Here is a 14,443-nt window from a genome sequence, read left to right as displayed (position 1 = left end):
ATGAAGATAGAATGGAGATATAATACTGTGTGAAGAATTTGACAGAGCACTGAAAGACTTAAATCGAAACAACTCCCCACGATTAGACAACATACCGCTAGAGCTATTGATAGCCTTAGGAAAGCCAGCCATGACAAAACTCTTCCATCTGGTGAGTACGATGTGTGAGATGGCAAAATACCAACATACTTCAACAAGAATGTAATAATTCCAATTCCAAAGAAAGCAGGTGCTGACAGGTGTGAAAATTATAGCACTAATCAGTTTAATAAGTCATGGTTGTAAAATACTAACACAAATTATTTACAGAAGACTGGAAAAACTGGTAGAATCCAACCTCGGGGAAGATCAGTTTGGATTCCAGAGAAATGTAGGAACATGCAAGGCAATACTGACTCCATGACTTCTCGTAGAAGATTGGTTAAGGAAAGGCAAATCTACATTTATAGCATTTGTAGACTTACAGAAAGCTTTTGACAATGTTGACTGAAATACTCTCTTTCAAAGCCTGAAGATGGCAGGGGTGACATACAGAGCACAAAAGGCTATTTACAGTTTGTTAGAAACCAGATGGCAATTGTAAGAATTGAGGGGCACGGAAGTGAAGCACTAGTTGAGAAGAGAGTGAGACAGGATCGTAGCGTATCTCTGATGCTATTCAGTCTGTATATCGAGCAAGCAATGAAGGAGACAAAAGAAAAATTTGCAGGAGGAAATAAAGTCCAGGGAAAAGAAATAAAAATTTTGAGGTTCATCGATGACATCGTAATTCTGTCAAGAGACAGAAAAGGATGTGGAAGAGCAGTTGAAAGGAATAGACAAGTCTTGAAAGAAGGACATAAGATAACATCAATAAAAGCAAAATACGGATTATGGAAAGTAGTTGAATTAAATCAGGCGATGCTGAGGGAATGAGGCACACATTAAAGTAGTGGATGAGTTTTGTAATTTGGGAAGCAAAATAACTGTTGAAGTAGGGAGGATATAAAATGTAGACTGGCACGGCAAGGGAAGGGTTTCTGAAGAAGAGAAATTTGTTGACATTGAGTATAGATTTAAGTGTGAGGAAGTCCTTTCTGAGAGTATGTGTATGGAGTGTAGCCATGTGTGAAAGTGAAACATTGTCGATCAACAGTTTGGACAAGAAGAGAATAGAAGCTTTTGAGATGTGGTGCTACAGAAGAATGCTGAAGATTATATGGGCAGATCACATAACTAATGAGCAGGTACTGAGTAGATCTGGGGAGAAAAGAAATTTGTGGTACAACCTGACAAGAAGAAGGGGTCAGTTGGTTGGATACTTTCTGAGGTATCAAGGGATCACCAATTTAGTACTGGAGGGCAACACGGGAGGTAAAAACAGTAGAGGGAGACGAAGAGAAGAATACACTAAGCATATTGAGAAGGATGTAGGTCGCAGTACTTACTTTGAGATGGAGAGACTCAAATAGGGTAAAGCCGCATCAAACCTGTCTTTGGATTGAAGACCACAATGACATCATTCAAACTGAAGGACATGGAAATTGACATGATCAGAGTATACCACTTGGCCACTGCTGCAGTTTAGCAACAACTTTCATCCTTTTGTTTATCCACTGTGGATCAACATAATTAGTTCTTCATTCTGCAGAAATTGTTAGGTTTTGGGCCTGATACCTATAAATAAAATTTTCTTGCTTTCTGTTGTTTTAGGAATTTCATCTGATCCAAAACAGATCCTGCTTCATGAGCTTCGACCCTGATTTTTTCTTTTTGTTTTAATGAGTATGTAGTGCCCTAATCTCTTTGACAGAAGTTACTTTAGAGATCAAAATGTCTCCCTTCTTTTTGTAAATAGATTTTAGAGATGGCTCATATTAAGGTTTCACAGAATTTCTTGCCACACCCACACTTATAAAACTGTAATTACTCTAACCAATTATTGGGTGATTAAAATCTTCTCTAATAATGACAGTACATTTGTAAAATATATGTGGTGCCTAGATGAGGTTTCTTCTAAATCCTTATTCACAGCTGTCAAATATTCATGCTTTAACAGAATTAAAATGAAGGGAAAAAAAGAAAAAAAAACTGATGTGGAACTTATTCACAAAGGGTTTGACGAAATGGCTTCAGTCAGTGGCTACAGTTCCATGCATTTTTAAATACTAATGGTGTAATTTAAGTGTTATAGAGCTGCAGTGATTTGCAGATTCACTTAGCATTGCAAGATGTGATGTATGGCATTTTATTAACACTATTTTAGTCTTTGATTTCCCACTATTCATATATTCGGTGTAAGAATTTGTAGTGTGTTCTGCACAACAGTTATATAAAAATAAGGGATATACCTATTTAGAAGTGGTGTTGTGAAATGACATAATTAACGAGAAATGAAGAGCTTCAGACACAAACTACTCCCAAAGCACTTTCATGTTACTGTCGTGGTTAGTGTAGTTATCATGTTCCCCCCCCCCCCCCTCCCCCCCGAGTTAACTACAGTTATAATGCTCTAGATGATATAGTGTGTATCATATACATCTGCAAAGCAGAAAGAGAGAAGTTGAAATTGAAACTGAATGACATGCGAAAACTTGTTGATTTGGAAGTAACAAAAATGACTGTCAACATCTTAGAGGTAAGGAAAGAATAGACTGCAGCAATAAGAAGTGTAAATTGGCCAGTGCTTACAGGAAGTAAAGAATCAAACAGCATATACAAGATCAATGGAAAGAAAATAAACAAAAAGAGAACACGCAGATAAAAATAATAAGATAGACAACCAACAGAAAATAAAGTTGGGAGTGAACAGTAAGAAGATGAAAAGGAAGGAAGGGAATGCGTGTGGGCATGAGGGGAGAATGTAACAATAATCATGGTGATAACTAGGCTATCAATAAGGCTAAAATGACACGGGAAAAGTCTGGACTGGAACAATCAATCCCTTGTCTCAGAACCTGTTTGGCGACACTGTACCTGCAATAGTTGTGCCTGCTTCGTCATACAGGCAGTTTAGATTCTATACCAGTACTTCGGAGTTTTGCAGTGACTTCATGATGTGTGCTTGCTTCTCACCAACCAGTCAACTCACATTTCACTCATTTTTTAACTGCTATTGTTTCTGCTTCACGTTGCTTGTATTGGGGTATTTTACGTTTTAAGTTAGTTGTGTTGTTTCTCAGATTGTCCATTCTTTTTGTGGATAGTTTACTTCTCCCATTTGCTTCTTTTATCTCTTTTTCCTCTTGTCTGTGGCTCTGAGTGCTCTCTGTCCTTTGCTTACTTACAATTTGTGTGAGCATAGACTTCCAAAGCTGTTGTCATCCTCAGTAAAACTTTACGATGAAATGTCATACAGAAGTTATGTTGTCTATTTTGTGCCTTGCTAATATACTTAAAAAACCATATATCAGAGCTTTAATCCTGCTTTGTTCCAAATTTCTGTATATTTGGATTCATGAAAGAAATTTTGTACACACATCAGAAATTCATACTACCCAGTTTGCGTAAATGTAAAGCAAATAAATTAGAATATTATAGTGTAACAGGAAATACTGCAAAATGGTTCAGATCTTATATCTCTGGCAGGAAACAAAGGGTGTTATTAGGAAAGAGATATGTATCAAGCTATCAGGCATCATCCAACTGGGAACTAATTACATGTGGGGTCCCACAAGGTTCCATTTTGGGGCCCTCACTTGCCCCCCCCCCCACCCCTCCACCCCCCACCCCGCCCACCCCCATGAACCATGGACCTTGCCGTTGGTGGGGAGGCTTGCGTGCCTCAATGATATAGATAGCTGAACCATAGGTGCAACCACAACAGGAAAGTATCTATTGAGAGGCCAGAGAAACATGTGGTTCCTGAAGAGGGGCAGCAGCGTCAGATCCCTTAATCGGGCAGGTAGGTTAGAAAATTTAAAAAGGGAAATGGATAGGTTAAAGTTAGATATAGTGGGAATTAGTGAAGTTGGGTGGCAGGAGGAACAAGACTTTTGTTCAGGCGAATACGGGGTTATAAATACAAAATCAAAGAGGGGGGTAACGCAGGAGTAGGTTTAATTGTGAATAAAAAAAATGGGAATGTGGGTAAGCTACTACAAACAGCACAGTGAACACATTGTTGTGGCCAAGATAGACACGAAGCCCACGCCTATGACAGTAGTATAAGTCTATATGCCAACTAGCTTTGCAGATGACGAAGAAATTGAAGAAATGCATGATGAGATAAAAGAAATTATTCAGATAGTGAAGGGAGATGAAAATTTAATAGTCATGGGTGACTGGAATTCAGTAGTAGGAAAAGGAAGAGAAGGAAACGTAGTAGGTGAATATGAATTGGGGGTAAGAAATGAAAGAGGAAGCTGCCTGGTGGAATTTTGCACAGACCACAACTTAATCAGAGCTAACACTTGGTTCAAGAATCATAAAAGAAGGTTGTATGCATGGAAGAAGCCTGGAGATACTAGAAGGTTTCAGATAGATTATATAATGGTAAGACAGAGATTTAGGAACCAGGTTTTAAATTGTAAGACATTTCCAGGGGCAGATGTGGACTCTGACCATAATCTATTGGTTATGAACTGTAGATTAAAACTGAAGAAACTGTAAAAAGGTGGGAATTTAAGGAGATTGGACCTGGATAAACTGACTAAACCAGAGTTTGTACAGAGTTTCAGGGAGAGTGTAAGGGAACAATTGACAGGAATGGGGGAACGAAATACAGTAGAACAAGAATGGGTAGCTTTGAGGAATGAAATAGTGAAGGCAGCAGAGGATCAAGTAGGTAAAAAGACAAGGGCTAGTAGAAATCCTTGGGTAACAGAAGAAATACTGAATTTAATTGATGAAAGGAGAAAATACAAAAATGCAGTAAGTGAAGAAGGCAAAAAGGAATACAAACGTCTCAAAAATAAGATCGACAGGAAGTGCAAAATGGCTAAGCAGCGATGGCTAGAGGACGAATGTAAGGATGTAGAGGCTTATCTCACGAGGGGTAAGATAGATACTGCCTACAGGAAAATTAAAGAGACATTTGGAGAAAAGAGAACCACTTGTATTAATATCAAGAGCTCAGATAAAAACCCAGTTGTAAGCAAAGAAGGGAAAGCAGAAAGGTAGGAGTATGTAGAGGGTCTGTACAGGGGCGATGTTCTTGAGGACAATATTATGGAAATGGAAGAGTATGTAGATGAAGATGAAATGGGAGATATGATACTGCATGAAGAGTTTGACAGAGCACTGAAAGACCTAAGTCGAAGCAAGGCCCTGGGAGTAGACAACATTCCATTAGAACTACTGACAGCCTTGAGAGAGCCAGTACTGACAAAAATCTACCATCTGGTGAGCAAGATGTATGAGACAGGTGAAATTCCCTCAAACTTCAAGAAGAATATAATAATTCCAATCCCAAAGAAAGCAGGTGTTGACAGATGTGAACATTACTGAACTATCAGTTTAATAAGTCACAGCTGCAAAATACTAATGCGAATTCTTTACAGACGAATGGAAAAACTGGTAGAAGCCGACCTCGGGGAAGATCAGTTTGGATTCTGTAGAAATGTTGGAACACGTGAGGCAATAGTGACCCTATGGCTTATCTTAGAAGAAAGATTAAGGAAAGGCAAACCTACGTTTCTAGCATTTGTAGACTTAGAGAAAGCTTTTGACAGTGTTGACTGGAATACTCTCTTTCAAATTCTGAAGGTGGCAAGGGTAAAATACAGGGAGCGAAAGGCTATTTACAATTTGTACAGAAAGCAGATGGCAGTTATAAAGAGTAGAGGGGCATGAAAGGGAAGCAGTGGTAGGGAAGGGAGTGAGACAGGGTTGTAGCCTCTCCCCGATGTTATTCAATCTGTATATTGAGCAAGCAGTAAAGGAAACAAAAGTTCGGAGTAGGTATTAAAATCCATGGAGAAGAAATAAAAATTTTGAGGTTCGCCAATGATATTGTAATTCTGTCAGAGGCAGCAAGGGACTTGGAAGAGCAGTTGAACGGAATGGACAGTGTCTTGAAAGGAGGGTATAAGATGAACATCAACAAAAGCAAAACTAGGATAATGGAATGTAGTCGAACTAAGTCGGGTGATGCTGAGGAAATTAGATTAGGAAATGAGACACTTAAAGTAGTAAAGGAGTTTTGCTATTTGGGGAGCAAAATAACTGATGATGGTCGAAGTAGAGAGGATATAAAATGTAGACTGGCAATGGCAAGGAAAGCGTTTCTGAAGAAGAGGAATTTGTTAACATCGAGTATTGATAGTATTGATTTAAGTGTCAGGAAGTCATTTCTGAAAGTATTTGTATGGAGTGTAGCCATGTATGGAAGTGAAACATGGATGATAAATAGTTTAGACAAGAAGAGAACAGAAGCTTTCGAAATGTGGTGCTACAGAAGAATGCTGAAGATTAGATGAGTAGATCACATAACTAATGAGGAGGTATTGAATAGAATTGGGGAGAAGAGGAGTTTGTGGCACAACTTGACTAGAAGAAGGGACCGGTTGGTAGGACATGGTCTGAGGCATCAAGGGATCACCAATTTAGTACTGGAAGGCAGTGTGGAGGGTAAAAATTGTAGAGGGAGGCCAAGAGATGAATGCACTAAGCAGATTCAGAAGGATGTGGGATTCGGTGGGTACTCGGAGATGAAGAAGCTTGCATCGGATAGAGTAGCATGGAGAGCTGCATCAAACCAGTCTCAGGACTGAAGGCCACAACAACAACAATACTTTTTCTTGTGTATATCAATGACCTTTCATCAGTAACATTACCAGAAGCCAAGTTCGTTTGTTTACTGATGGTACAAACATTGCAATAAATAGCAAATCAAGAGTAGTCTTAGAATGATCAGCTAATAAAATATTTGTGGACATTAATCACTGGTTTCTAGCCAATTCTTTGTCATTAAACTTTGAAAAAATACACTACATTCAGTTCGGAACTTGTAAGGGGTGTCCCACGAGTATATGCCTAACATATGATGACGAGCAGATAGAAGAAGTGGACAGTGTTAAATTCTTGGGATTACAGCTTGATAATAAATTCAACTGGGAGGAGCACACCACAGAACTGCTGAAGCGTCTTAACAAACCTCTATTTGCAATGCGAATTGTGTCAGACATAGGGGATATAAAAATGAAAATGCTGGCATACTATGCTTACTTTCATTCCATAATGTCTTATGGGATTATTTTTTGGAGTAATTCATCAAGCCAAACTAAAGTTTTCTGGGCACAAAAATTTGCAGTAAGAGTTATATATGGTGTGGACTCAAGAACATCCTGAGAAGCCTGTTTAGGGAACTAGGGATACTAACTACTGCTTCCCAAGATATTTATTCCTTAATTTGTCATTAAAAATATATCACTTTTTCAAACCAACTGCTCAATTCATGAAATCAACACTAGAAATAAGAATAATCTTCACAAGGATTTAAAGTCACTTGGTCTTGTACAAAAAGGTGTGCATTATTCAGGAACACGCATTTGTACTCCATTGATGAATTTCTCAGTAAAACCACTGATTTGTGTGTGTATATCCATATAACTTCTGCACAATTTCAGTGCAGTAAAGCGTTCATTGTAAGTGTGTGTGTGTGTGTGTGTGTGTGTGTGTGTGTGTGTGTGTGTGTGTGTGCAATCTAACTTCTGCACCATTTCAGTGCAGTAATGTGTTCATTGTAAATAAGTATTATAGTAATTGTATTACATGTTTATTACCTTACAAGTAAATAAAATACTTTTTTTATTTTAAATTCAGTGCATTACTATTTGTAAAATGATTCTTTCATATAGTGTTCATTAAAAAATGACGATCATTCCACTTGCGACCTGTGGAATGGTACATTAGGTTATTTGTTTTAGTTGTAAATATTTGTCATGTATTGTTGTTTTTCTGACATGTTCTACATCCTGGAGGACCTCCTCACTACAGATCAATTGGAATGAAAGTAAATCTAATCTAATCTAATCTAAGGCTGTAGTATGCCATGTGTGATGCAGTTATTTGCTGCATTGTAGCATTTCTGTATGTTATTTAAAGCATAATAGTATTTATGTATGTTATTTAAAGCATTAAAATCAACCAAAATTTCTCCAGGTACTCATGGAAGGCATCACAGTGGAATTAAAATAATACTAATAATTTACTGCCTTTTTTTGTGAAAGGTATCTTCTCGAAGGACAGCAGACAGAAGGATTAGACACTATGTTTCGTGCTGGAAGTATTTGTGAACTGTGGCAGCCGGGCCTGGAACTTGCAAGTGAGGTGACAGAAGATATAGAAAGAATTGCTCCTGATGGCAGTGTCAGCTCACCTAGTGATGGCCGTTCTCCTGATGACAGTACTGGCAAGCGAAGGGATCTGGTATGTATTTTTCTCCTGAGATGAATCATATAAATCTCTCTTTCATTTCATACAGATATATTGAGAAATGGAGCTTAGTCATGAAAATTGAGAAATTGCTACAAATCACTATCAAGATTGCCTCACAAATCAGGTTTGTTCTGTTAGTGCAAGAAAGGACTACTGCCTGCTTAAAATACTGTGTATGCGTGTGAAGACACTCTTTATTACCCTGGTTGACACAACACAGAAAGTAGGTGAACTGTCAGATTTTTTAACTTTCTTTAAGATGCACAAATCTTAGGTAAGAATTGCCGGTTGCTGTCTGTTATTAGGGTTTGAGGAGTTCCCTTGATGACACTTATTTTGCTGACACTTTAGTGGTAACACAGTGGTTGTAGACGTCATCCTGCCGATATACTGAATTTGAGAATAATTTTTTGCTGTATAACAGAGTGTGCAATTTTGAAACTTATCAATGCATTATAACTGTGTTGGATGAGGACTTGAATCCAGAATCTCGATATTTTTTGGGCTGTAGTTTTACCAGCTGAATTATTCAGGCATGACTCTTGACCCAGCCTCATAGTTGCAGTTCTACTTTTACCTATCTCCTACTTGCAAGTTTCATAACATATTGAATTTTTTATGTAAGATGTTCATCAACATAAAGCTACATAGCCAAAAGTAGTGAGTCCACCCAGTCCACTTGTATGAACCCCTTTGGCAGATCCCGGTCCTGCCTGCCTTGAGAGTGACCATATGGAGATGGTTAACACCCATTGAGAGCAGGACAATGAGGATTAGAGTTAGCAACTGGTGCCTCATTGTAAAGGAAATTTCCTTTCATGTGGGGAACACTGATGGTAGATATCATTGCTGCCATGCTGACTTACTCTAATGATTTGGGGAATATTAGTAGCTTATTGAGGAGCAGGGTTGCATGTTGATACATTATTGGGATGCCTGTAATATTGGGTGGTTATAATTAAACTTTCTCTATTTAACACATTATAATGTGGAAGCTGATTACCCTATGAGTACCAAACTTGGTAGCTTTAATGTCCACAGTGTGGTGTGCATGATTTCCATGTGTCACAGTGCCACTGTCCAGTTCCAATTGTGACCACCAGGTGCCTTGATCAGTCATTGAGATTCATGGTTTCAAACACTTGACCAGTTGCAGTGCACTTGTTGACATATCAACATGATCTCGGACAAAAGGAGCAGGGCATTATTGGTGAACCTCTGTTACCAAAACAACAGTAATGCTGCAGCTCCACTTCGAGAATATCACTGGCTGAAACTATTACAGAAGGGTCCTCTTTCTCCGCTTGCTGTGCGTAGCGTGATGAAGTAGTTTGAAACAACTGGAGAGCTGGACGTCACTCCAGGAAGAGACCAGTGACCAGTTGCACTACAGGTGGTTGATGGAATTGCTGTTGCTATGGCAGACAATGCTGCGCACAATTCCCGATCATCAGGCAGTGCTCGTGCTGTGTTGTGACAGCTGAACATCCCATGGTCCACTGTATGGAAGGTGTTTCAAACCAATCTCAAATGGTATCCGTACAAGATCCATATTGTACAGCAGCTTGCACCACAGGACGCATGACGACATGTTGACTTCACTCTCCACTTTCTCACAAGGATTGAAGTTGATGAGGGCTGGACCTGGACCATCCTATCAACAGACTAAGCTCGTTTTCCTCTGTCAGTTGAGGTGAACACACAGAATTGCTGATGGGGGGATCTTCACCTCCAGTCACTGTGCATGAAGTTCTTCTGTAGGGTGAATGTGTCACTGTATGTTGTAGCCTCATGGCTACGGTCATCATTGGCCCTTCTTTTTTGAACAGGTTGGTGCTCAGGGACCAAAGACATGCATTGTGAGTAGCCAGTGTTACTGCGATATACTTCGCCAGCATGTCATACCCGCCCCACAGGAGAGAAACGCATTGAACTCAACAGTTTTCATGCAAAATGGAGGCTCACCACACATCGCCCGTGAAGTTCACCTGCTTCTCCAAAACACTTGATTGAATTATCAGCTGATCGTTCCAAATGCATGGCTGGTGCATAGCTTCTGTCTGCATAATTCAGAAAAACTGGTGGTAGAGGCATGGATCCAAATGGCCTGAGTTGTGAAGTGGCAGTCAAAATCAAGACTGTTAAGCTCAGTTGCATGTTGTGCCACAGGGTGGTCCACTCTGCTCTTTGCCATATCATGGTGGATATCTGGTTGATAGTCATACCAATATAAAAAGCTGTACAGTGATTTCAGTTGAGCTGCTATATGACACTGCTGCTTTCACAGGCGGCCAAGCCTCTGATGAGTTAGGATAAGTCTGTGACAGACCTGGAAAATGAGGTGATGGGTGGGTGGATTGGGCAGGTCTTGCACCTGGGTCTTCCATAGGGATATGATCCCTGGGTTGGGATTAGGAGTAGCATAGGTATGGACTAGGATACTGTGGAGTTTGGGTGGGCAACAGAACACCACTTTAGGATGGGTGGGAAGCATCTTGGGTAGGATGCCTTTCATTTCATTTCATGGCATGATGACAGATAATCAAAGTCCTGACAAAGGAAGTGGTTCAGTTGTTCCTATCTAAGCTGGTATTGGGTGACAAAGCAGGTGCTCCTTTGTAGCTAGCTTTGGGGCTGCGTGGCCATATGGCAAGGGAAATTTGTTTACAGACTAGATCTGTGGAATAGTTCTTGACTGCGGAGGCTTTGGTGAGTCCTTCAGTATACATGACAAGGGACTTCTTGTCACTGAAGATATGCCATCCCAGGGTGGCCAGGCTGTATGGGAGGGATTTTTTTTTTATTGTGGAAAGGATGTCAACCGTCAAAAAGTAGTGGTTTGTTGGTTCATGGGGCAGTGGTGTGGATGGTCCCATTGACAGGAGGCCACTTTCCAGGATGATGGCATGCGGGGTTGAGGAGGACCAGGTGAAGTGGATCAGAGAGAAGATGTTAAGGCTCTGAATGAGGACAGGATGTCTTGGCCCTGAGTCTAGATCATGAATGTATCGTCAGTGAACCTTAACCAGACAAGGGGTTCAGGGGAAGGTGGGAGTCTAGAAAGGTTTCCTTTGGGTACCCCATAAACAAGTTTGCATCGGAGGGTACCATGCAAGTGCCCATGACTGTGCCACAGATTTGTTAGGATAAAGTTTGTTAGATGTATGAGAAATGAGGCGGTGTGTGTTTGGAGCATGTAGTATGTTGGGAGAGGTAGTGTTCTATAGCAGGAAGACCATGGGCATGAGGAATGTTGTTTTATAGGGAAGTGGCGTCAACAGTGATGAGTATGGAGCCAGGAGATAAAGGGGTGGCGATGCTGAAGAGTCAGTGAAGGAAGTGGTTGTTATCTTTGAAGTGGGAGGCTAGATTTCAGACAATTTGGGCTGAAATTCTTTCAGTGGGAGCACAATAACCAGCTATGTGGGGTGTCCAGGATTGTTGGATTTGTGGAGTTTTGGGAGCATGGAGATGGTGGGTGTGCAGGGATTCATAGGGGTGAGGAGGGAAATGGATTCAGGGGAGAGGCTTTCTGAAGGGGCTAAGGCTATAAGCAGGAGCTAGAGGTTATGTTGGACTTCTGAAATGGGATCACTCTGGCAGAGTTTATAGGTGGGGCAGTCAGACAGTTTTCAGAGGTCTTTTGCCATGTAATACCACGGTTCATAATGACAGTGATGGAACCATTGTCTGCAGATAGGATGATTAGGTGAGGATCTAATTTGATGCTGTGAACGGCTATCCATTTTCCTGCTGAAAGATTGGTGTTCTCAGGAAGGGACCTGGGATGGTGAGGGCAAGTTGGAGGTAAGAATTTCCTGAAAGGTGACCAGGCGGTAGTTAGATTAGATTAGAGTAGATTAATACTAGTTCCATGGATCATGAATACGATATTTCGTAATGATGTGGAACGAGTCGAATTTTCCAATACATGACATAATTAGGTTAACTTAACAACATACTTAAGTTAATATAACAACTTTATTTTTTGTGTTTTTTCTTTATTTTTTATTTTTATTTTTTTATTTTTTTATATTTTTGTTTTGTTTTTTTTCTTTTTTTTCTTAATTTATATCTAAAAATTCCTCTATGGAGTAGAAGGAGTTGTCATTCAGAAATTCTTTTAATTTCTTCTTAAATACTTGTTGGTTATCTGTCAGACTTTTGATACTATTTGGTAAGTGACCAAAGACTTTAGTGCCAGTATAATTCACCCCTTTCTGTGCCAAAGTTAGATTTAATCTTGAATAGTGAAGATCGTCCTTTCTCCTAGTATTGTAGTTATGCACACTGCTATTACTTTTGAATTGGGTTTGGTTGTTAATAACAAATTTCATAAGAGAGTATATATTCTGAGAAGCTACTGTGAATATCCCTAGATCCTTAAATAAATGTCTTCAGGATGATCTTGGGTGGACTCCAGCTATTATTCTGATTACACGCTTTTGTGCAATAAATACTTTATTCCTCAGTGATGAATTACCCCAAAATATGATGCCATATGAAAGCAATGAGTGAAAATAGGCGTAGTAAGCTAATTTACTAAGATGTTTATCACCAAAATTTGCAATGACCCTTATTGCATAAGTAGCTGAACTCAAACGTTTCAGCAGATCATCAATGTGTTTCTTCCAATTTAATCTCTCATCAATGGACATACCTAAAAATTTGGTATATTCTACCTTAGCTATATGCTTCTGATTAAGGTCTATATTTATTAATGGCGTCATACCATTCACTGTACGGAACTGTATGTACTGTGTCTTATCAAAATTCAGTGAGAGTCCGTTTACAAGGAACCACTTAGTAATTTTCTGAAAGACAGTATTGACAATTTCATCAGTTAATTCTTGTTTCTCAGGTGTGATTACTATACTTGTATCATCAGCAAAGAGAACTAACTTTGCCTCTTCATGAATATAGAATGGCAAGTCATTAATATATAATAAGAACAACAAAGGACCCAAGACTGACCCTTGTGGAACCCCATTCTTGATAGTTCCCCAGTTTGAGGAATGTGCTGATCTTTGCAAGTTACGAGAACTACTTATTTCAACTTTCTGCACTCTTCCAGTTAGGTACGAATTAAACCATTTGTGCACTGTCCCACTCATGCCACAATACTTGGGCTTGTCTAGCAGAATTTCATGATTTACACAATCAAAAGCCTTTGAGAGATCACAAAAAATCCCAATGGGTGGTGTTCGGTTATTCAGATCATTCAAAATTTGACTGGTGAAAGCATATATGGCATTTTCTGTTGAAAAACCTTTCTGGAAACCAAACTGACATTTTGTTAGTACTTCATTTTTACAGATATGTGAAGCTACTCTTGAATACATTACTTTCTCAAAAATTTTGGATAAAGCTGTTAGAAGGGAGATTGGACGGTAATTGTTGACATCAGATCTATCCCCCTTTTTATGCAAAGGTATAACAATAGCATATTTCAGTCTATCAGGGAAAATGCCCTGTTCCAGAGAGCTATTACACAGGTGACTGAGAATCTTACTTACCTGTTGAGAACAAGCTTTTAGTATTTAGTATTAGATGGGAGTAGGGAGGGGCAGAGGATCACAGAGTGAACTGGGAGAGGCATGGTTCAGTGTTGTGATTAGTATGGCTTTGGTTGGAGGGATTGGTGCCAAAGAAGTTTTTCCATTGCAGGAATCAGGAGAGGGAGAGCATGTCTTTGATTAGTGAAAGTGGGGCCTTTGGATAGGACTGAAACTACTTGGAGCTGAGGATGTAATGGGAAGAATCACTATTTTGATCACAGGAACGAATGTTGGAGTCTGTCTTAATATGGGAAGTGCTGTGAGTGGTACAAGTGGGGATGTCCAGTGAAATTTCAGGCCCCCTAGAAACTGCTTGCAAAGTCATGGCACAAGATGACTCATTTGAATTGAGAGTGGAGAACATATACTGACATAAATTCAAGATTTGACAAGTATAACTGGAACAGAAGAGAGAAAAGTCTAAGGACAGCTAATGACTACATAATGATACACGTGACAAGGTAGAATGGCACTATTTGCATGGAAAATGTGAAAAATGCTCCAACTTTGGAGTTACAAGCATGTCA

The 14,443-nt window shown here is 39.5% G+C and overlaps 1 protein-coding gene across 4 annotated transcripts in view; it reads left to right on the top strand.

Annotated features, from left to right (window-relative positions):
- The window catches only part of LOC124804604 (UHRF1-binding protein 1-like), a 433,274-nt gene that overhangs the window by 245,985 nt on the left and 172,846 nt on the right, over nucleotides 1-14,443 (top strand). For all 4 annotated transcript variants that reach the window (XM_047264799.1, XM_047264798.1, XM_047264802.1 and 1 more), the window contains exon 14: nucleotides 8,151-8,349. In XM_047264799.1, the coding sequence (XP_047120755.1) occupies nucleotides 8,151-8,349 (199 nt within the window). The remainder of the gene's footprint in view (nucleotides 1-8,150; nucleotides 8,350-14,443) is intronic.

The sequence above is a fragment of the Schistocerca piceifrons genome, chromosome 7, assembly GCF_021461385.2.
Source record: "Schistocerca piceifrons isolate TAMUIC-IGC-003096 chromosome 7, iqSchPice1.1, whole genome shotgun sequence".
In the NCBI taxonomy this organism is placed as follows: Eukaryota; Metazoa; Arthropoda; class Insecta; order Orthoptera; family Acrididae; genus Schistocerca; species Schistocerca piceifrons.
This window is presented reverse-complemented; position numbering and strand designations above follow the sequence as displayed.